Here is a 26,338-nt window from a genome sequence, read left to right as displayed (position 1 = left end):
GGGAAAATATTCATCTGAAATAAATTATTTTTACTTGTAAACTTTATAATTGTATAAAATCTGAACCAGAATATAATATTATTTTTATTTTATTTGAATATTAACAATAATTATTCACTTACTTAAATTATATGAATAATATTTTATTTTAATTATATTATTCTTTAAATTTTATTTTAGATTCATAGTTCAGTATTTTAATGGTTAACTCTTGTTTTGCATACTTCTTTACGAATTTTGAACTCTTTTGAATATTTTTAAGTATGCAAAATTAAGCTTGGCAAAGTTTTTTTTTTTTAATCTGATTTATAATTCTTTCAAATATGATGACACCTACACCAGTAGCTTGTGTTTGGCTCCTGAATTTCATAATTTTATTTTACGAAATTTAATAATTTAAATGTGTTTTTCCTCTTAACAAAAAAGTGTTTGTTTGTTTTTATTTTAAATTTTGATGACTATACTTCAACAGCATTCTATCTAAATTATTTAAATTTATAATTAAAAACATTAATTAATAAGATTTACTTTTTACATAGATAGTGATTTTTTTTTCAGAAAATAAGTACAAAATAAGGATTTTCAGCAACTTAAAAATTATTTTTTATTAGAACTATATATATATTTGATACAAAAATAATGTAAATTGCTATTTATAATACAATATTATATCAATGACTTGATCAAATTTCTCCTTTGATGATTATTGTTACAATACTTACGTATATATTCTAAAAAAAAAAAATACGTGTTAGTTTCTATAACTAACTAATTGTATTCTCAAATAGCTAACCATAAATAATTTAATAATGTAATATACGTATTAATATATACTTATTATTTATGTGAGATTTACTGTATAGAATATTAATTTTTTTTTTTTTTTCAGGACGTTGTGGCCACGATAGTCCATGTCAACAACTATGCTACGAGCTTCACGACGGCATGTTCGAATGCGATTGTAAAACAGGATTTTCATTACATGAAGATGGTTATACTTGCACAAGTATGCTTAATTAGTCTAATATACAATAAATAGCTTAATCATGGTAATTAATATTATTTCATGATCTGATTTATAACATTTTTCTTGTACAATTATTCATAGGTAATACTATAGATTATGCAGTATCTACCTAGTTTCATATAAAATGTATCACCGTATTTTTCATCTTACGAATACCTACAATCTACATACATGCTTTCCTGATATATATCACATAGGTATTATTCTCTCAATCAGCCGTCTAACTATACTTTAAAACTTACTCAACTATTTGAGTACATAATTTAAGTAATTAACTCATTATTTAAAATATTTAAATAAACTAGTTATTTTAAATACCAACATAACTTTAATATGTTGACTTTTAAAGATTTTTAAAAGATAAAAATATTTTAATAACACTAATAACTACAGTTAACTATAATTATTAATTAATAACGCGGTTTTCATTTACCTACAGCAATATTATTAGAAAAAAATTATTAATAATTAGAATTATTTTTAATACTGACTTATTACTAAAATAAGTTAATTTTATAGACCAAACTTAAAAAAATACTCTGTTTTCACTCTTCAAATAAATGATTCTCTTTATGATACATATTTCATAATTAGATAATTTTTTACTTACAAAAGGGTAATTCAATAGGTACTATTAGATGATATATTTTGTAATGTAACATAATTTAAAGTTATATTTATTGTAAATTTCTATAACATCAAAATAAAGGTGAAATTTTGTGCAATATTTCATCAAAAATTATATTGTCCATATTCGTGAGCTTAGAGTTTTATTTTACGAGGAGCCCTGTGAAAAAAAATCTCTCGTTATTAATGTTTAACGTCTGTAAAAAAAAAAGTATTTCTGGACACAAAAACATGGGACTCTGAAAAAAAATCGTTATCTACCTTAGCAACAACGAAATACTTTCTTAAAAAAAAAAAAAAACAATTGTCGTCGAAACAAAAATGTTTTCTGAGGAAAAATTATTTCAACACTTTCCATACAACATGCTTTATTTACTGTCAATCAAATATAATATAATTATTGAATTTATAATATTACTTAACTAAATCATTATTTTACTAAAAACAAGGTTCAAATATTAAACCAATGTATATTCATTTTAACTATGATAAGTATATTTTCGTTATTTTTATTTTCTTAGATTAAAAATATAATATTTATTTTTTATTATAATTTAAATGTTAATATTAGTTATTTTATAATGAATTGTATCAATTTCTCTTTCAAAATTCACTAATCCTATCATTCAACAGTCGGATTTGAATGTTTATTATTTTATGGTACTCATATTTTATAAGAATAAAATGAATTTAAATTTTCTTCCTTGGTGAATATTTTATTATAAATTCCTTTAATTCTATATTTTAAATTTACAAATTATCAATAAAACAGTGATTAATAATCTCTTTGTCAAATATCTCTCTCTTCCTATAAATACATTCTAATATAATCTAAAAAAAGAAATAAGTACCTAAATTTATTGCTTTTAATGATTTTATGTAAAAATGTAAATTCAAAAGATTGTAAAGTATTAAATTACTTAAAATGCGAATATTATTCAAATTAGGCATTGTTCAGTATTTTATCTTTTGTCTCATATTTAAAAATGAACTAAAAATGATTTTATTTTCAAATTAATTAAAAATTATAAAGAAATAAAATGAAAAACTAAACTAAACTTTACATTTTAGCTATTGAATACCAAACGAGTTTAATAATTTACACAACAAATGTTATTATATATATATAATACTAACAATTATAAAATGCTTATATACTGAAATATTGACTTGATTGTTGTAAGGGCATTAAAGTAAGTTAAATAAGTAAGTTTAAAATCATAAAAAAAGTACTGTAGTTTAATAATAAGTAATTTAAATTTAAAATAGCTTGCATTATAACCTTGCAATTGCTTGATAAGCTAGTGATTATTTTTTAAGACTGGTAATTTGACCATCACTGATACTTTTAAAATAAGTATAAAAAATAAAATAAAAGACAGATATTTGACATTTGATACCTCTAATTAAAACTATGTTATTTTCAAAAATAATATACAAAGAAGAAAAAATATTAATAACTATTAAACAAAGTAAGGAGTCAAAATATATTATAAACATAAAAATTAAAATTAAATTTTTTCTATTTAAGATCCATTTAAAACAAAAATTTTGGTTAGGATAAATGTATTTAAAAATTTTAAAATATCGTTTTCAAGAATTTAATTCTCAACAAAATAAAATTAACCTAGTATGTACAAAAAACATTGTCTTGTTTTAAATTTTTAATAAATTACAAAATAACATCTAACTTAATATATAATATTTATATTGATTTAAACTTATGTTTCTTATTTTTAAAATTACAGTACGTTCATTTATTTAACAATAATAACATTAATAAAACAATTCGTTATATTCATTTAAATTTCTTAGTGAATTACCTACATAACAATAAAGTTTATTGCATATAATAATAAATAAATTAGCATATTCCACACGTTTATAACGTTATTTTGTTATTTTAATATAGATAATCATAATAATTTATTGCATTAATTGTTCAATAAAAAATTAGAATAATTATTAATAATAGAGTAGAAACCCTAAAAAAATATGTATTTATCTATATATTTTTTAAGAGTACAATAATTTAATATGTTTTACAGCATAAACCTGTAGGTAATATTTTACAATAATGAGGGTATCTATAAATATACCAATTCAATTAAATCGGCACTGCAAAGTGCAAACCAATTTACTAATCGACCGTGGTATTAAATTGCGGCAGTAGATAAATTGGCGTTTTCAATGGATGACAATAACCACGACTAACGTTACTTATATATTAATATGAGTAGAGGAACCCTAAATAGAATGGAGAAGCGAGACACAACGGGTTCCAACTTTTTTTTCATACACGACGTTGTGAATCCCTTAGTATCGTCGGAAATAATGATTTTTCTTCACATATTCATAAGGAATGTTATCACAAACAAAACACATATTATATTTTTTCATTGATTGACTGTTTATTGTTTTATGTCAATTGTTTATGATTTTTGAAATTATTTACTGTAGGTAAGTGAAATTTATTATTTTACGATAACCTGAGTATTATTTTTAATAAATACAATGCACTTAAGTTAAGTTGTTATTTATGTTTAATATAAAATAATCGTATTGTTATGATAAAAACTTAGTTTTGATATAAATACTATTTTTGGACGCAACGGAATAGGAAGTATGGATTATTACAAAGACGTACTTCATCCCATCTTTCTTTTGTTAACGTTTTTAAATTATATAAAGTGATTGCTCATTTATATATACTTACGTAAATAACTATTTAAATTCTTGAATAAAATTTGTCTTTTTTTAGTAAAACGGTACATCATTACGTTCGTAAAATTTAGTGACAAATATAGTCTACTGAATGTATCACTAAAGCCAATTCTGTTATTTTAAAAAAAAAAAAAAACTGGTTACAAAAAATCTGCTTAGCAATTTCCCTTAGCAGTTCCCCACGCAACATTAAAGCGGTTTGCAAATAAAAAAAAATACTGACTTTGTGATTGATAAAACAAACAGAAACTTTAAATGTATTTTTAATGAACAGCAAGTATTAAAGTTAGTGGGTTATTTGAAGTCAATGAAAAAAATACTTAGATTTAATTATGTCAAATATTCATAAATTGGTTTTCCAATTTGTCAAATTAAATGTTTGCTCTCACCGTTTTAATAAGACTGATGTAATGACTAGTTAGAACTATATGAATGGTCATTTATTAAAACACCCAGATTTGAACTTAAGAAAATCTGAAGCTTTTAATATGGGTTTTAATAAAGTATGTAATACTCAATTCTTCAATTTATTAAGTGGATGCATTAATTAATATAAACTGAATACAAAAAGAATATAAAATTGCGATGAGGCTAGTATAACAGTAAATCTAAAAGGACAGTCAAAACTCAAAAGTGTTAGCTACTAAAAAGAGAAGACAGGTTGACATTTTAATATTTTCTGAACGCAAAGAAAAGATTACTATAATAATATGCTTTTCGGCAAGTAATACATATATAATCTCTCTAATATTAATTTTACCTAGAAAAAAAAATCAACCAAATGTTTATACTGGATTGCCTCTTGGATCGTGAATTGAATGTTATGACAAGATAGATTATTCCGAGCTGTTTTTAAAATGGTTCATGAAATTAATTTAATTTTCGAGGGAAAAAAAGAAGATCCAGTTCTATCAATTTTTGATAAAAAATTGAGCTGTTTAACTATGCTTTCTATTTCATTGTTCACATAAAACACAACTTTATAACGTATCTTTCATGAAACTATTATCCAAATACTATAAAGTTTAAGTTAGAAAATGACTATGTTGTAATCCAGGCAATTTTGTTACTTTAGGAAATAAATTCATCATTATTTAATGCATTTCATACATACTGCAAATATTAAAATTACAATGAAAGGTCTTGAAACAATAGAAGTATGGCCTTCGAATAATAAAGTTTTTAACGGCGATAATTTTTTTGCCATCAATTATAACTGACATTGTACCGAATACTTCGTCACCTGAAAAAGATATCGGAATAAATGAAAAACTAGCTGTTCACATGTAAACGCAGAAATGATAAAAGCACAAGCTACAGTTTTTTTTATAATGAGCCACAATGTTCTTAGGTCAATATGCTTCATAATGAACCACATACATTTCCAATTAAATCATCTACGGAATCGCTCTATAAGAATAACTTGTAAATGTTTTTGGAAATACCACAAAAAAAATAAAGAAGTAAAAAAAAAAGAAAATTAAACAATAAAAACAAAATGACAAATAGACAACTAGGTATTTAATACCGTTCCAAAAAATAAAATAAAAGTTTACAATCATAAAAAAAATTGAGAAAAGAGTTGGCGTTCAGTGGATATGATCCGGATAATGCACTGTAGAAAATTTTACTAAAAGTCACTAAAAGATGAATTGGTTGTTTGAAATATAGAAAGTGGGCACACAATTCTTGTGCAAGAGTTAAGAACGATTATGAAGGGCAATACATGTAAATATTGTTCAAAAATAAATAATTCTGTTTCAAAATAATAATATGTTTAAAAGTTAATATGCATATAAATATTCCATTCTACCCCATTTTTGGGGTAAAATGAGACAAATTATTTATTTATTTTTTTAAATAATATATTAAAATATATTTGAGTTATTTATTTGATCATTGAAGTTAATTGATATTTGTATTTTTAAGAATTTATTTATCGAGGATTGAAAGAGGATTAAGTAGAATACTATACAATTAATTTTGAACATTAAATTTACTATTCTGCCCTTTTCCCCCCTTTTTTTTCCTTTTACAAAACATTCAGTATAATTCATATACCTACTATTTTAGATCCCGACCACTTTTAGTCATATACATTTATATATATATAACAGATTAAATATTCAAATTGTAATTTTTAGAATTTTTAAATATACTTAAAGATCATATTTTTAATTTTTTAGATTTTTTGTACTATTTAAAGACTGTACAGTGGTGATACAAATTTCTGTTTTAAAATTAGTGTCCCTTCCAACTTTTTACTGTAAATTGTTTAGCAGAAATACTTTTGTTTCTAATTCAAAATTTGAACGAGTAGCTTTTTAGTTATTAAAATAAATAACAAAGAATAAAATTCCTTAAAAATGGTTATAAAACATATAAATAGATGGTTCTAGTATTAATTATATTTCAAACATTTTTAAAAATAATAAATATTGATAGATTAATATAAATTACTTTAATTTTCAATCTATTTTAGTTTATTACCTTTCATATATTCACCTATTTATATTATTATTATTTCTTAGTACAAAAATTAATTATCTATTCAGGTTTTAATTTTAATATGTCAAAATGTTCGAAAAGATTATGTGTTTAACAAAGTTAAAAGGGGGGGGGGGTTGATATATCAATATTTAAAAAACAGAAAGATTTTATTTCCACGGAACACTTCTTAAATAATACAAAAAAAAAACCTTAAGAATTTTAAAGTATGGTCTATAAAAATGTTTAAAAATTCAAATATCTTATTTTAAATACCTGTGTTATTGAAAATGAAAAAAGGTACATGCTTGGTGAATCGCTCTATTATACATGTTTTATATAAATTATTGTCATATACCTATTATTATATTTATATGTATTTCATAGGAAATGATTCGGTAACGGATAAGATCAAAGAGTTCGAAAGAGATATTGGACTGACCTTTATCGATTCCAACGAAGTAGACTCCGAAGACAGCGTACGGTTTGTAAAGCACGTCGAACCTCAGAATTCTATTGTCACAGGCTCACCAGCTTTATGCGTTAGAAAGTGCGGCGAAGGCACATGCGTGTTCGATAGTCGAAATAAGCAAACTTGCCGATGTCCGTTTGGTAAAACTGGATCCAGCTGTCAGATCAGTAAGTATTAAAAAATTTAAAAAAATAATTATCATATATTTAAAAAGGTATGTTAGTGAGTATCACTCTTCTGTGCATTGTATATTCGGTGTCAAGAAGAACTATAATGGATGTTGTTAAATTTGAATTCAATGATGACTCAATACATAAGATGAAAGATTATTTTGATAGAAGACTGTCTAAAATTTCATAACCGTGGTTATGAAAATTATTATTTTGAAAAATATTTGAAGTTTTTAATTTTAACTTTTTTAAAAGTACAAAATAGACTAAATTGTCTATTAAAAACCACTCTTAAAGTAAAAATTTAAGCATTTTATCGACTACTTATCATGTACACAAATACAAAAAGACACATAAAATATGTAAAATCAATACACTCATTGCTCCGCTCAGAATTTAAAATTAAAAATATAGTTATTCGAGTCTTATCATAAAATAGATGTTGATTTTTTAACATAAATACGTTCATACGCTGAAGTTTAGTAGCCCACCTAAGTCACGAACATAACAGAAAATTGAAAAAAGCAAACATCAAAAATGTGAAAATAAAATAGCTAAAAATATATCTGTTAAAACTTATAATAATGAATTTCAAACAGTTAACATACTATGCTCTTTATACACAATATTCAGCTTGAAAACATAACGATAAAATATTTATTGATTTATACTAACATTAATTCAATTATATTTTACATAACTTATTAATTCATAAATTTCAATATTTTTAACATGTGGTTAATTTTTTTTGAAAAATAAAATATTTTTGTCAACAATTAAAACAAAAATCACTGAATATTACTTGTAATGTAGAATGTAAATAATATTTTAAACATTTATAAGATAGGTACATATTTCCAGCGTTGGATTGTACTTATGTAATTTTAAGTTTTCGGTAGTCTTATTTCAGTTTTCAAAAAGTTGTACAAAATATTTTATCTGTTCTATATTTCACTTGATTGAATCTCCGTTAAATAAACGTACTAATTAATACATATCATATCGTTGGCATTTTAATTAATATTTTTATATATTATATATTTAAATGTATAATAAAATATTTAAGCTGTTCTGAGTACTCACTATTTTATGCTAATATGTCATACTATCGTTATTTTGGCTTCGTAGTTTTGACGTGTTGCCATTCCACAATAGCTAATTAATTTATACTTGAATTTTGCAATCACGAATCGTACTTATCTATTGCATTCAAAAAAAATATTACAAATGAAGCCAATTGTCGAAACCGTGGTCATATACACTTCTTTATATACCCACTTGTAAATAGTGTTTTATAGTTTTCCGAGATATTCCGCACAATTATTTTATAAGTTTTATGAAAATAAGTTGAAATCATTTACAATACTATGATGAATATTTTCGTGATAATGAATCAAACTTTTAGGTTAACTAAATTAAAATTAAAAATATAACTCATTTTCACAGTAATTCATTATACAGGTTTGGAATGTAAACATACAGACATAAATTATTATGTCACATAATAGATCAATATTTATTTAAATTTGCATAAAACATTATTATTAAAAATTACTGAAAATATAAAATACTTAATATAAAATATAAAATACTTAATATTCTATTTAAAAATATCCAAAAATAGATAAAGTTCAAAACGTGTACAATATCATAGTGTTATGCCTAAATTTCTATAATTTTTTTTTTTTTTTTTTTTTATTATTTCTGTGAAACCATTAATATAAATATATATTCAATAATCAATATAATGGCAGATAATAAAATTTTGCATTCAATTCTTTATAACATTTTCTTTACTCAAATAAATTCACAAATAGCTGACTATAAAATTAATTTAATTAAAAAACTTTTACTTTACCATTCTTGATGCAAAATAACTATACATTTTTTTTATATGAAATATAATTTTTAAAATTTTTGTACGTTTTGCTGTTTTACTATCAAAATTTTTTGAAATGTAATATATTAGTAAATTAGTTTACTTAATTTCTACAATAGTATCATATTACATGAAAAATTACCACATTACTAATGAAAGTACATACACCGAAACATGATATATCACAGATATTTTAAAATATTGTTAATACATTTTTTAAGCTGTATTTTCAATTACAAAGCCTTAACACGTATCAAACTAATGATAAGAAGTCTAAATTTATTTTTTTATTGATTCTCAAAAAATATATGTAATGACCTACTTCATTATAATTATATTTTTTAAATAATATCCCAGAATCAAATATGATAAATATATATATATAATATGTACATTTTTATTTTAGTATAATAACATTGTACAACTTATAATTAATAAACATTAAATGAGAATTTGATACTTCACATTATTCAAACTATATTATCCTTACTATACTTATTTATTATTATTCGTATAATTAAAATAGGATGACTTTCGTAAATTTGAATACTTTAAAAACGTGATTATAAATATATAAATTAATTATTAAGTGTTATAATATGACTGAAAATATTTTAAAAACGTATTTTCAAAGAAAATTTATATTTTAAATTAAAAAAACAATGATTTTAAAAAATGTCTTTTTTTAAAAGATACACCATATTTATTAGTTGAATTATACATTTCGTATTCGTATTGTATTACACATTCAGTACAATTAAATAATTTATCATTGATTTTCGTGATAGTTTTTTTTATCTTTAACTATATTTTATAAGCTTTTTTGTGATTTTTTTTTTTTTTTGTAAAATTGTTATATCATTAAAAGTATAAAATAAAATAAATGATTTTAGATGAATTAATTGTTATATTATTATTTTTGTTGTAAACTAAATTTTTAAATCGAATATAGTTAATTATAAATTAATTAATCATTAGTGAAAATATAATGTTATAGTATGCTATGAATTAATCATATTTTGTTACTAAATTTTGCCACCGTTAAATAAATCTATAATTAAAGCATAATTTTAATTCTACAAAACTTATTTAACATTAGAGTGATAAAGTTATTTTTATTATGTACATATAATATATTTATTATTCTTTAATAATACAATTAATAACAAAATATCTTTATTTCAATAAAAATCTTATCTTTATTTATGTTTATATTATATACCTACTTAAATTTAAAAAAAAAATTTTATCGTATATACAGCAATTATTTTAGTAATGAAATATTAATATTATAATAAATTTAATGTTATTGGGAAATAATAGATCAATCACCATACTGATAGTAAAATAAATAACTTTAAAATCTGTATAAAAATACATATCATGATAATATACACTTAGTGGAATGGGTTGATAAACTCTCTTCACTCATAACCAGTTTTTGTATACAATGATATATCATTATATCATCATACCTTCTCAAAAGCACTTTGACAATTTTCTTTGAAAAAAATACCTACAAAAATATTTTACTATTTAATCATATTTATAATAATAACACAATAAAGAGTGAATGCATCGAAAAAAGTTTCTAAGCTGATGTACTTGTCACAAATTATATCAAGTTTTGACTGAACACGAGAGCTTTCTGATGACACTTTACTGTTATTATTAGGATAACATTAAAAATTAACTTTTCTAAGCTCTTAAACTAACATCCTACGTCTTAGCAATTTCTACTTAAAAGTTATGTTATATAAAACTGTTGATGAAAAATTTAACTGCCATAAAAGTTTTGATTAGAAGGAAAAAAATATGAAACCAATTTCTTCCTTGCTTCCTTCAAAATAAAATCGATACTATTTGAGTATGAAATTATGAAAACATAAACTATAAACTATGACTATCAATACAATAAATAGTGTATCTTTCTCGAACAGTAGTAGCATTCGCATTCATAGATTTTAAGTCTATTACGTGTCAACTGATATATAAATATGTGGTATGATAGAGTATAGTAGTTTATAATATAGTATATGTATATGTTAATATACTATATATGTACCTTTTCATTTCAATTCATATCTATTGCAGCACACATTTTCATGTATACACTCGCATTTTACAAAAGTTATATTTTATTATTTTGTTGATAATATAATAGTTTTTCTTTCTCTTTACAACCATAATTTTTCTTATGTGCATTCAAGTATATGTTCTGAATAGTCAAATATGACTTAAAATACATAAATGTTCGTATAACAAATAATAATATACTTATTAATTATTATTTTATTATTATAACATAACATACGATATATTATAAATATATAAAATTATGACTAAATAGTTGGAATGTTTTTTCTTTTTTTTTTTCTTTTTTATATATCAGTCGTTTTCAATCTAGACCAATTTATAAATCTGATTATTATACGACAAAATAATTACTATTAAATATTTATGTTTTCATCAGCTTTTTAGTATCATATGTCATTTTTTTCTAAATATTATACATTATAGGCCATTTTTCTTAAATTTTTAACTTAAAAATGCAATTTTAAAAACATTTTCTTTATAATTTAGTTTACATGATATACATGTGTTCGTTAATGAGTGTGCTCTATATATTTTTATAATCATAAATAAAAGATAATATCGGAAATAACTATAAGTATATAGATCTTATTTTTGGTGTCATAACTTCTTCAAACGCACAAATACGAAATAAAAAATATTTGTTATTTATATTATATAAAAATACATAATATATTAAATAAATAATAATGAATATAATTTATTATGATGCCTTATTTAATTGTTTAAAAAGAATACTTAAATATAAGTATGTGTTTTTTAAGTTTTTTAAAGTTATTAACATTCTAATCTTTATTGGAGCATAACATAATATTTAAAATTAAAATTATAGTGATTTTTTTTTATAACGAACTGATTTAAAATTATTGCTTTTAGATAATTGATCGTATAATTTATATATTTCAAAGTTTATTACTGCTTTAATCTTTTTTATCAACATAATTTTAATTTGTGAATATATAAGGGAAATCATAATAAAAATTTTATTTCTAATAAAAAGTTATATGAACTTGATTCAACAATAACATAAATTCAAAGAAAAAATACTTAATAACCACCTTTACATCTTTCGTATTTAAATCAATTCATGCAAAATCTAAACTACACAAATCTCTACTAAAGGCCATTTGATTTACGGTATGTAAATTTAGAAGTGTACTAAATAGTCTTAAATCCGCATTATCTGATTTGTTTAGTTCTTATCCTTTCGTCTTAAATCATCAACCCCTTGAAATGTAACCACTATTTCCATAAAGATTTAAAAATAAAACTGTTGACTAACTAACCAAAATGTATTTTAATACGTAAACTTTAGTTCATAAATATGCTAAAAAATATCAAAAGACAAAATTCGAACAATATATACACGATCAAAAGAAAAAACACAGAGTAAACATTAATACATTGAAAAATTATGACATTATTCTATTCATCATATGACTTCTAACATCAAAAATATCTTGATCAAAATAAACTTCAATATTATCGTTTGGTACTGATTGCGTTTGCCCATTTCGGTACGATTAGCGATAAGTTTCGATAATATTCCAGACTGGACGACCCTCCAACACTCACTTCGACAACGGACTCGATCAAGCCGTCCGTCGCGTTTACAGGCGTATCATAAAAGACAAGTCGTCTTCGAGTCGCCGTTTTGTGCTCGTAAGCACAATCTGTCGTTGGTTTTTTTAATTTATCGGAGCGGACATCTCGATATTTTTCATTGACGTACATGTTAAAACACAAGCCACCGATTCTGGAGTGCATCGGGCGACTCGTATAGTTGTGTCGCGGCAAGTTATACTACATGCATGCGGGTGTAGTGGTTACCGTATTATACGCACGTGTAAGCGTGCTGTAAGGACATTTTCGTTGTATTTTCTTTTGATGTTAACAAAAGAACATTAGCATTAGTAGAAATAGCGTGTGATGACGGTACGTCTCGCAACTGCAAACGGTCGTAGTCATTAAAATCGACAAGCGTCGATGGGCAAGTGGTGAGTGCGTCGCCAATCGTCGTTTTAGTATTCTTTATTAATTTGTAGCACATGGGTGGCGAACTGTTGTATCATTATAATAATCGAGTTATTCATCAATTGTCAATGGTCATTGTCAGATACATATTGAGGGTCAAATCAAACCACGAGCGATGAGCTGTCGTATTGTATTACTCTTCTGTTATCGTTTTTTGCCACTGTGATTGATAATATTATTATTTGTATTATTTGTATAATTTCCTATGCGGCATGAATTATCACGTTACACAGTAGTTTTATTTTATAAAGGAAATAGACACCAAGATTATTCCTCTAAATTTCAGGAATTAAAATATATACAATTACAATAATCAAATTTCTGTATACCATGTAATATAATATAAAATTAATAATAAACAGTCCACTAATTCAATTATATTTTTTGTAATTGTTATTTATTGATGTCTATTTTTTAAATTTTTTTTAATATTTATTAATTTTGGTTTCTCTGGTTTGTTATTTCACAACAAAACAACAATATTATGTATTTTATAACTATGATTTGCATAAACGTGTCGTGTTTACACAATTAGGAACAAACGTTTAGCATATAGTTATATTAATATTATGTGTGTAAATAATTTGTCTTTAAAATTTTAAAATAACATTTATTGGTATATGATGTAAAATATCAACTTTTACGTTTATTAATATAAAAACTTTCAATCAAATTATAAATTCTCTTTAAATCTAACCCGTTAAATGAAGCTAAACAATTGTAACATGTGGTTTTATTTTTACTGTACCTAAATATTATAATAAATCTTGGTGAGATAAAAAAAAATACTAAACAAAACGGACTTGGTTAATCCTTGTTTTTAGTTTATAAAAGCCTCTTTACAGGCCAAAATTATTTAAGTGAAGAAAAATGAGAATTTAATCCCATTGATGTCCAGCTTAGTAAGCCAATGCAATTAAAAAAAAAAGATTTGCATAAAAACTGCAGTAGTGCATTATAACAAAAAAAAAATAATAATAATAACATAGTGTGTATACGTATGGTTCAACAATGCTAACGTTTAATGGATCAATTTAATATATAATTATTTTTCATTAATTTAAGTTTAGGAAAACGAAAATAGTAAAATAAAAATTTTAAATATGATATTCATACAAAATATAACTAAGGGTATCAAGAATATTTATTTTATTAACCGTAATAAAAATGAAAATCTTAACAATATATAGTAGAATATTATATTATTATACACTATGATATTTTACTTTGTATTTTCTTATTTAACATAACTAACGTCTTCAATCATTTAGGACTGAACTCCGTTAAAATCAATTTTATTGAATAAACACCATAATAAATACATCAAATATACAATTTAACATTTGGGTGACACTTAGTAGTATCATTCACACGGGTAAATATGCGTGAACACTTGAAACGTCTTACCCTCGTACACTTTAAGGCTATGGCCATATCGGAAAACAATTCAACCAGTATTGTCACATTATAATGAGGCACAGCGATATACTTTTATAATTTACAAAGGTTCCTCTAGAACTTAAGATTATATGATGTATTCATCCCGGTGTAGTAAGAACTTTTAAAGGTAAGGACGTCGAACAATTAATAACAGTATAACATAAAATATGCTTGTCGAAAACACTTTTACTGTGAAACAAACAAGCACAAAAATGATATATAAGTTAGTATTTTAACCACAAAAAATGACACACATGCGTACTATCAAGACCTCCGAGTCTGTTACAACCAAGTGTGATCAACCGTTTGACCTACCTACTTTAATTACATACTAATCTAAAATATATTTTTCTATACATTTTATTAAATAATATTAATGATTTTCTATATAATATATAAACGACAAAGTACTATTACTTACAAAAGCTTTAATTATATCTTGAACAGCTTTAAAGTATCATTTACTAATTTGCATTTCACAGCTATAATAGAAAATTATATAAATAATCTCACTATTTAAGTAGTCAGCTTTTATTTGCAAAATTATTAAAATTGATAGAATATAACAAAGACGTGATACAAGAAGCTTGTAGGTGTGTGTAATTTTTATAATAATGTGATATATAGGTATCATAAGAACAACGGATTGTATTATACGCTAAATATAATATTATACTCATAACCTTGTAGTATTGTGTATTCTATCATAAACATTGTTCTAACTACGTAATAAAAATCTCAAGATTGTGCATAGATTTATAAAAACTGCGCTTGGTGATTTATACTGTATTATATATAGAGCTCTCTTGATATACATAGTTTAACGAAAGTGATAGAGATAATTATAAATTATATTTAAAAAAAAAGAAAAAAGAATTTTAATAGCTGATCAGAAAAAAATAAATATTATATATATTATATGTATACATATATACACTTTTAATAGCATTTTTATGTCAATCATATTTTTAGTTTATTTTTAAATAGTTTATACCTTGTAAACTTGTAACTCTAAATATTTTTTTACCGTCACTATACTTTTTTATACTGTTTATTTTGTTTACACGAAATAATACACACGTATATACTCAAAGATACTGTTTCTATGCTTTAAAATTATTTGCATTTAGAAATGTACATTATAAATCATCAATAACTGACCACATAAACAATCTTACGTAAGATAGTAAGTGCGTATGCGGTATACGTATAATAAAATATAAAATACATATAATATATATATTTCTGTTTCATCCATTCCGTTGGGGGTGTGCACTGTATGCTAATAAAAACTGTAGGTAAATTTTTGGATGCGTGTCAAATATATTTTTGGCTTGCTCGGGGTTCGCGTGACTATCTTACTGGATTGTTGCGTGACCGCGCCCAATAATTCGCCCCGGATGTTTGTGTCGACCGCACCGGTGACCGGACAAAGGCGCTTTGCAAAAATAAACCCATTAGAGTTTACTGATATTTTATATGTTTACTACCCGTACTACACACGTAGGTATAGGTAGATAGACAATACATGGTTATTCATGAGTCGATAATAACAGTGCAGCTTTTTACGTGTAAAGAAAAAAAGAAAAATCGAAGATAATTCATTAAGATTTCAGTATTGATAATAACTATTTTGGAGAAAAAATCATTAATTATAACTTAAAATATATAAATTTAAATTATACTAAAACTAATATTAGAAAAAATACCTATTATGAGTTACAGTTTACAACATCGATAATATGTATACATATCATTAACGTAATATTATTCTATTTAACCCTCAACAACAGTTACTTGCTAAGACAGATTAAAACCCAAATAATCACTGTTTAACTACTATATTTAGTTTTATACCAATTAAAAGAGTCTATCTCAGTATCTTGCAAGGTATGCTAATTAATCGTAACTAACTAATAAAACTGGTGAAATGCATTAATTAAAGAAAAAATTTTTGAATACAGTCAAAAGTTTTAAATAACACTTCTATATAGTCGTTTAACTTAATTTTGAATAAAAAACTTTTTTAGTAATTTTCTAATCATTTAATTTAAAATATCCTACTAGAGTAACCAGTTATAATCGATTCAAAGAAATATATCTACTATATAGTCTATATTTAATCATTTATAATGACAATTTTTTTTTTTTTTTTTTTAATCGTTTCTTTAAGGTTATTTTCAATATAAACTAAAATGCACAATATGTAAATTTTATACTAGATAATGATGCAAAAAACTTAATGAGCGTAAATAGAGAAAGTGTTCATTAACAGTACTTCCTATTTTAAACAAATGTTATGTTTTTTCTATTTTTATTAATGAGCAGATAATTCGGATAATCTATTCAGCGTGTTAATATAATTTAATTTAGTTTGTTATTTTATAAGGGAAAGTGTGGATGATCAATATTAGTTAATATTTTTAGTAGTATTTTGTTGATAATTGCGGTAAAAGTAAGATTGGTGGATTTATAAGAGTTTTAAAATCGTTTAGGAAAAAGTTCGTTCGGTATAATACAATATTTTAATTTTTTTCATTAATAATATGAAACACAAATAAACATAAATTATTTATATTTTATTCCTAATTCAAAAATTAAATAATGTGATTTTATAATTGAACGAGTATTAATTATTTAATGTGTAAAATATTATTATAATTATGCAATAATTATAAAAATACTTATTTGTATCATACTCAGTTAAATATAATATTTGTATAAAAAATAAAATTAATTATTTTATATGATTATTTTTTTCAACTCCACAATAATATTTATTTTTAATTTTCTTAAAGCAAATCCAATTAGATACCCAAGATTCAATGGACGTAGTTGGTTAGCATTTCCACCACTACGAGGAGCTTACAAACACGTTCAAATAAGTTTAGAATTCAGACCAGAAAGCTGGGATGGTATATTGTTTTTAGCTGCTGAAAGAGATGATTTAGTTGGAGATTTCATGGCTATACTGCTTCACAATGGCTTTTTGGAATTTAGGTAATTCAAAATTGAGCCAATAAAAATGTGTTTATTTGTAACATTATAAATATAACCGAAATACTTCTTTATAGGTTTGATTGTGGATCTGGTTTGGGAGTAGTTAAATCTGAAGAAACAGTGATTTTAAATCAATGGAATACTCTGTCTGTGTATAGACACAGATGGGATGCGTGGATCCAATTAAATCGTGGAAAACGCATTGCTGGGAGATCAAAAGTAAGTACATTTATACATTTTAATTAAAGTAAAATCAAAAATGTAATGATAATTATTTATATTCGCATTTAACCTTTTCCTGAACAAATAAATTGAGGAAAATAGTTTTAAAAAACATTTTTTTAAATTGGTCATTTCAAAAAGGTTATAATATACTTTTTATTTTTTTAAACATAATAAAATGTACTAACTATAAATATATCAATGATTTTGTACCTAGTCAACAAGTTACTGCTGTACTATATTCAATAACATTTTCTATTAATTTAACATTTAAAACGTTTAAGTAAAATTTGTTTTTTCAATTTAATATTAGAGTATTAGCTTATAATGCCTTACATATTTTGAATATATGCAATAAACATGCATATTTTATTATATCTATACAACGCCGTATTTTAAATTTGTGGGTCCCCAGGCAGTTAAAGCCCTTAAGAAAATTATTACTTACATACGTCTTTAATTTTACAGCTTAATAATTAAATAGGCAGTTTGGGTTATATGTATTTACATATTTTAATTAACAAAAGTTAATACATTTTTAAAAATAAAAGCCATTATACTAATTTACATGAAACATTCATAGAATTGTGAATTTCAAAATGTTAAATTTATATAAATTTAATATATTTTTTAGGAATTTTCTTCGAAAATAAAATAAAGTTAAACTGATTAGTTAAAACTTTAAAGTGTTAATTAATGTATAAACGTCGTCAAAAAATAAAAATCGTATTTACCTTAATTAGGCAGTACATTTAATGTACAAATTACTTTTTAATAAGCTAATAATTATCTGAAATAAAGATACTAGTATTATAAAGTAGAATAATTTATCAACTACTCATTAATGTAGAAATTCACATTTTATTTAGTTTAAATATGCAAAACCTAATTGAAATCAATCGAGATTTAATCAATTTTGATACTTGTGTGTCATAACTACCCAAAAAAGAAAATTAAACATAATATTATGTAATGAATTATAATTTTAATAATAATCACATATCAAAAATCTAATTAATACTTAAGAAAATAAACAAATATACATAATATTTAAAAGTTAGATTACTCCATTATCATCTAATTGGTAGCTTTTTTGTAAGTCTCAATAATCCAGTAATATATTTATTTTATAATGTAAATCAATAAACTTAAAATTAAAGTTAAAATATAAACTATAACTCAACTGTTAAAACATGCAATTTTTAACAATATTTTAGATTTTGAACATAGCAATGAATAATGTGTTAATTTTACAATGATGTGTACCTATTTATACTATTTTGATTTTAATTTTTGTCTACACAAACTTTTTCTATGAGAAAAATTGTTTTTATCATCAAATTGATGGAGGTTTCTTATAACAAAGTGAATCTAGTTGGTACTTAAAAGAGATCAAATTTAAAAATTCTTAGTACTTTTTAAAACAATTGGGAAAAACTAAAACAAAAACGATCATTCGTGAAAATTATAATATTATTATTAAAATAATTGTTTGATAACTTTGTTTATCGAAAAATTAGACAATTTTCAGAATTTTTTTTCAATTATTTAACATTTAATTCTAATTGAACATGTTATACATTATAGTGCCTACTCAATGAAGAGATACACTCAACTTTTTCTGTATAACAGAGTAGTTATCTATTTTCCACCATTTCTTCTAAAATCACAAAAAAAATGTTTATAATTATAATTATTTATTTAAACAGTATATAAAAAAAATGAAAATAACTAAAATTAATTTAAAAAATAATATTTTATAAAACATACTATTGAGATTGTTAATTTCATAACAATGAAACACAATTTAAACAAAACACAAATAATTTCCTTCTTTATTCACTTACTTTAACTTGGTTATTAGCCAAAAGATAATAGTTATCTACATCAAAAATATTTGTAAAATACCGAATACAAGAATTCCTTATTTAAAACTATAAATTAAGAGTTGAATACTTAAGCGTTATAAATTTATAAGTTAGAACGATGCACATATCATTATATTTTATTTATCGTGTTGTGGTATTCAAATTATTTTAAGTCATAACGTCCTACTATGGAATCTGTACTACCATAAATTATAGAGAATAAAATAATGTAAAGTTTAGTTTGACTGACAGTAAATATCAAGTCTTTGTCAATAAATAAAATAATGTGTTTTTTATCTCATATATTTATTTTATTAATATTTTATTGTTCACTTAATCTTATAGATATAGATTTCACACAATACTACAAAAGTATATGTTTTTATTTAGTGACTCTATTAATAGTTGATCGACATGGATAGATATTAATGTAAACTAAAAATTAAATTAAAATATTGTTAATAATATATTTATTAGTAGTTGTATTACTTGTTAACTAGTAATTTATAACTACAGACCATAGTCCAATACAAGAAATATAAATACTTTACCTGTGCATAATAGATATTGGCTGAGCCGAATTAACCATTAGGCGCTATAGGTATCAAACTACCAAGTAAATTATTACTTAATCAAAGCATCATACTTTCTACTTCTTTTTTTTTGTTATCTATAATAATAAGGGAATTACATATACAGTAAGTGTTATCAAATAGTTTATAGCATCTTATATATATGTATATATGTTATGTACCTACACATAATAAATTATTATAATAATTATTGTATACAGATAATAGACACATTATTATGGTGACAATGTATATACATTAACAGAAATTCTATTTTTTTCTTTGATTCCATGAAAAAAAATGGGTACTGTAACGCAGATATAATTATTGTCTTAAGACAACTTTTCCTTATTCTGGCATTGAACAAAAATTTAATAATCAAATAACATAAAATATTATATGTGAATTGGTTTTTCAAATAACATTTTTTATTTTAAAATATACTTTTACCGAGATAATGTTATGACCTAATAATGATCTTTTAGTTCGTGTAATTTAGCCGTATTAACAAGTGTTTATTGATAACCTATTATTATTACACTTATTTTATTACTTACAATTATTTATAACCATGTTGTCGGTTTCTTTTATCATTTACGCAAACACCAAATACTAATTTTTTTTTTTTTTTTTGGAAAATTTGATTCAAATACACTCTCCTCAACCTTTGATAAATTCTTAAAAAAACACAATCTTTTCCCAAATTTAAGATATTTCAATAATATATTATTTACATTTATATTTATGAGATGAATCTATCTCAAGATATATTTACAATTTTCAAAAACATTACATTCGTTTTACTTACCTTTTACAAATATTAAAAGTTAATAAAAATTAATTTGGACATAGTTACAAATGATAAGTCTAATTTCGTCATTTTAACGGTAATTTTTGTTTTTAAACTTAGGGCTTATTCTCAAGAATAACATTTCGAGAACCTGTCTTTATCGGCGGTAGAGGTAATACATCTGGATTGGCTGAACGATTCCCAACAGACCGTGGATTTGTTGGTTGTGTTCGGCTGTTACAAGCCAATGATCACAGATACGATTTTGGTGAAACACCTGCTGGCGATACAGTCAAATCCCAAGAAGTTGGTAAGTGTTAACTACACATTTAGTTTTCTTAAACTACCTTCAAAAAACATAATATGAGAAATATCGATTTGTTCAAATCCGTCGACAAAATATTTATTTTTATTATATTTATTGGTATTAAAAATGCAATTTTATATATTCAAAACAATGCTGGAAGACGTGACTGAACTTTAAAAATCCCACGATGATAAAAAATTAGATATTCTATTTTTATAGCAGTTCTAAATATAAATAAAGGAAATAATATAATGGGAAAGGTCCTTTAAGAAAACTTTAAGCAAACTGCCAAAACTGTTTAATTTGTAGACAGTGAAAACTTTTCATTCTCCTTAATCTACGTCTTCTTGTTCGCTAACTTCGCAAATTATACCGGATAAAACATATGGGTTACTTGGTGATGCCATTAATTATTCTTGTTCATATAAAATAACAGCTTATAATTTTTTTTAATATAAAGCAATATAATAAAATTATTTTTGAGAAAACCAGTTGAAAGTTAAAATTGAAAAATGCTTAGCTACTATTGAAAATTATAATTATATTATTTAAGATCTAAATAGTATATTATACAAATATCTTTGTAAATTTATTGCTGATTTGAACGACGCGATTCTATTTAAATTTTGATCGTGTATATATTTTATTTTATTTATTTATTTTTTTTTTTATTGTATAATATACATATATTATATTATTATATTATAATATATAATGGATATGTTAAATTTCTATAATTTCTTTGGGATTTATATGATACATTCATATACATTGTGTATTGTTCTAAACATTATAAAAGTCATATTATTATATTCATATTATTAAAAAATGTATAATGAAAACAAAAGGATTAATATTAATTTTAATACTCATTATATCTATAATATGAATAATAAAAAAAATTACACTTTATTTATCCTAGTAGAATCACGCGAGTTTATGACTCATTTATATAACCAGTTAATTTTAAAGTAAAATTTAATTATATACAACTTTTAAAATAATATATACAAAATAACCATCAAACATCATTACAATTTATTGGTCGTGGCTTGTGAGACATGAGTATATTATAGTTAAGAGTTTTACTCTTAAATCTATCATTCTGGTTTCTTAAAAAAATACTTTTATTTAATGGTCTTTTAATAAAATATTAAAGTTTTAAAATAAAGACACTATAGAAGACGAGATTAAACGAGAAAGAAATGTATTTGAAATATAGACGGTTGATGAAAAACGAAACATGATTAGATTAGATGTCGTGTAGTACATGTTTATTAATGTATATAATTAATATTAAACTAAAAACTACAACAATGAGAGAAAAAAAAGCTGCTAAGACTCTTTGAGTAAACATTAGATAGAAGCTTTTGAGGTGAAAGTCGAGGACATCAGTGTACTCCCACCCTCTTTATAGTGCGACAGTGTTAATTAATTTTCTAGTCAACCGCTCTACCGTCGACGTTGTTCGATAATGGTTCATGTTTTATTATGAATTTAATCAGCTGGGAGACATGGAAAATAACAAAAAAAAACACAATTTGCTTCTTTCTTTTTAATCTTTTTAAAAATTCTTAGAGCAAATGCTTGATTTTATTAATTACTTAACGTGAATAAATACAATATCAAACTTTGATTTTTGTTTTGACTTTTTTTGAATTGCTATATTGAGTTAACTTTTTTATGGCACTAAAAAAAATTTATGATATATTTTAATACCTAATACTATAAATCGCCCAATCAATATATTTATAGGTCAGCAAACATTATCTATGAGTTTTTTGTATAGATTATATGATAATAAATTATATGCGATCTATTGGATATTGGGTAAAGATGCTTGTCAAAGTTTCAAATTCCCATTAATTTGTGATAAGGGAGAAAAATGGCTATATTTATAAACATAACACGCCAAACTCTGCTTTCCATGAATTGTATTATTCAATGGTTCATAGTTAATATACAACTTTCGGTATTGTAATGGCGTTTCCATAAATTTAAATCCTAGTAAGTGTCAAACGAAACGATAAGCGCCTTTAACACTTAAATTATACCTAAACAATTTAAATAAATAATTTAATGTTTAAAAATTAAGAGTAATAGTTTTATTTAAAAATTATTATATATTTAAAGTTTGATTATAATATTCATACAATTTAATCATCATTATTAAAATTAAAAATTATTTTATGGTCGTTTAGCATGCCATACTATTACCATAATATTTTATCTCACAGTTAGTATATTCATGTAATTTAAAAATATCATCAGCATTTTATTTAAATTTTTATGGACTTTAATTTATATGAAACATAATTATATCAATGTTTAAATGAAAATTATTATTGTTAATAATACAATAATTTAACACACTATGTTAAATTTATTAGCAATTATGTAAAAATTTTAATACTTTTCATCTAAACAAAATGTACAACTTTTAAGTCTAACACTGCTATTTATTTTTTATAAATCAAATCGATTAACCTCGGGCAAAGCATTGTTCTTACAATAGCTACATATATCTTGAACAACGACATTGAAGTATTGGTTTCTGATCGAAAACCCTCGCCTTGTAATTTGTCTTTGATAAATGGCACCGTAATTTAGTACACATGGAACTGGCCAAGACGCAGTAGAGTTGCTTGCTTTTTCTTGAATAGAATAAAACCAAATAAAAAAAAATAAAGATTTTCTGATCTTGTTTTATTTAAACTTTATTACTCGTATTAATTATACAATAATATATATATATATATGAGTATGACAAATGATTTCAATAATAATTTGATTTTACAGAGGAATGCTCTACGGACAAGTGTACAAGATCGCCTTGTCAACATGGTGGCAAGTGTGTAACAACTACCAATTCATCACTTTGTCTATGCCCTCTTGGTTACACTGGAGATTTATGTGAAACAATATTAGACTTACAGGTAAATATCACAAGAATAATACCATAATACTTCGTGTGTGTTTATTATTAAATATATATTATATAATATTTAACTATACCCGACTGACAATATGTATGTAATTTTATTTATAATGTTAAGCCTTTTCTTTTACTTTTATTTTCTTTCATTTTTACAATATTTAAAAAATATAAATATTGTTAAATTAAAATAATATAAACTAATGTAGAGCTTATGAATTATAACTAAATCTTCAATGTAAAATTAAGATCAATACAATTTTTAAGTTCAACCACTATTTTTTCAAAAATAAAATTATAGCAAAAATTGAATTATAAACAGAATTTTTTAACAATAAATAGATATTCAATATTTAAACGATTAGTTGGATAAATAAATTGTCACAAAAAAGCGACAAAAATATATTATAATGAGATTCTGAATTTTTTCTAAGAACAATAAAAATGCTCAACTTATAATTACATGTTATTACCACATATTTTTATTGAACCATGCCACAAAAAAAATTCCTTACTATTATAATAATATATAATACTATTTATTTATTTAAAAAATAACTTTAAACACAGAAATTAAATAGGAATACACAATTAATAAATATATTTAGTTGCATATTTAATCTTAATGACAAGTTTTTCTATACCTAAAGTATACCTTTTATAAATCAACGAGATATACAAGTTTTTGTATTTATTTTTAAAAGCCAAAAAATGCTTCAAAACCTGATTAAATTAGTAATAAAAATAACTAACATGCATTCATATAATCCAATCAAATACTTTGGAAAAAACCAATAAGTCAATATAAAGTAAAATCTGAATATATTAAAATATTTTGATAAACTATACATTACAACTTAAAATATTTCTAACTTACATCATAATTTCAACATACCAACAATATTCATACTTATTTCCTATCACTATAATAAATTTCATAAAATCTTTAACCACGCGAATCTTTTCATATCCAAACCTCTTCTCGCCTATTACCTAAAAACACTTCCTATCGTCTCAAACGTAAATGGCCACGTGGCCTATTAAAAATTCTATATTAACTTATATCCTCTAAGTTCATAAATTGGAAGTAGTGTCGATGGATGTTCCTTTATTATGTTATTATTTTGTAAATAAAAATTATGAATATTTTTTATAAATTAAAAAAAAATATTTTTAACAAAAAGGTAAATAAAATATTATAATATTGAATTCTATATTATGAAAATTTTGAAATTATATGACATTACAATTTAATATTATCATCAGATTTATACATCAATAATGATAGGCAAGTATAATTGAAACTGTAGTGCTCTTGTTATCGGTTTAGAAAGAGAAAATGAAGGTATATATAAATTAAGCATTTGAATTGTATAGATTTAAAGATTGAACAATTGAATTGTAACCCAGTTTTAATCCTTCTCAATAATTTTATGTGGGATAATATGGAAATCAAAAGCTTACTAACCTGAAAAAGTGAAAAGGGTTAACAAATAAATTGAAAGAACATAAGAAGCTTACAAAATTGCCTATGCAATGTCATATGCCATATTGTATTTTGGTATTATCATGGCATTCGTAGTGAATTTTATGCAATTCAACACATCTTTTTTCAATAGACTTCAACATGTATAATACGTATGTTATATACCTAGTACCTACTCGTACTAAAATTAATTTTCATTTATTG

At 23.3% G+C, this 26,338-nt stretch overlaps 1 protein-coding gene across 1 annotated transcript in view; it reads left to right on the top strand.

The window, feature by feature from the left end:
• Positions 1–26,338, top strand: part of LOC112595959 (pikachurin-like) — a 73,023-nt gene that overhangs the window by 22,383 nt on the left and 24,302 nt on the right. The window contains exons 2-7 of the mRNA XM_025341374.1: positions 890–1,006; positions 7,253–7,504; positions 17,753–17,954; positions 18,029–18,173; positions 21,527–21,716; positions 24,513–24,649. Coding sequence (XP_025197159.1) covers positions 890–1,006; positions 7,253–7,504; positions 17,753–17,954; positions 18,029–18,173; positions 21,527–21,716; positions 24,513–24,649 — 1,043 coding nt within the window. The remainder of the gene's footprint in view (positions 1–889; positions 1,007–7,252; positions 7,505–17,752; positions 17,955–18,028; positions 18,174–21,526; positions 21,717–24,512; positions 24,650–26,338) is intronic.

Source organism: Melanaphis sacchari, unplaced genomic scaffold, assembly GCF_002803265.2.
Source record: "Melanaphis sacchari strain LSU unplaced genomic scaffold, SCAv2.0 Contig2_pilon_pilon, whole genome shotgun sequence".
Taxonomy (NCBI): Eukaryota; Metazoa; Arthropoda; class Insecta; order Hemiptera; family Aphididae; genus Melanaphis; species Melanaphis sacchari.
Note: the sequence above shows the minus strand (reverse complement) of the source record. Positions and strands in the feature narration are given on the sequence as shown.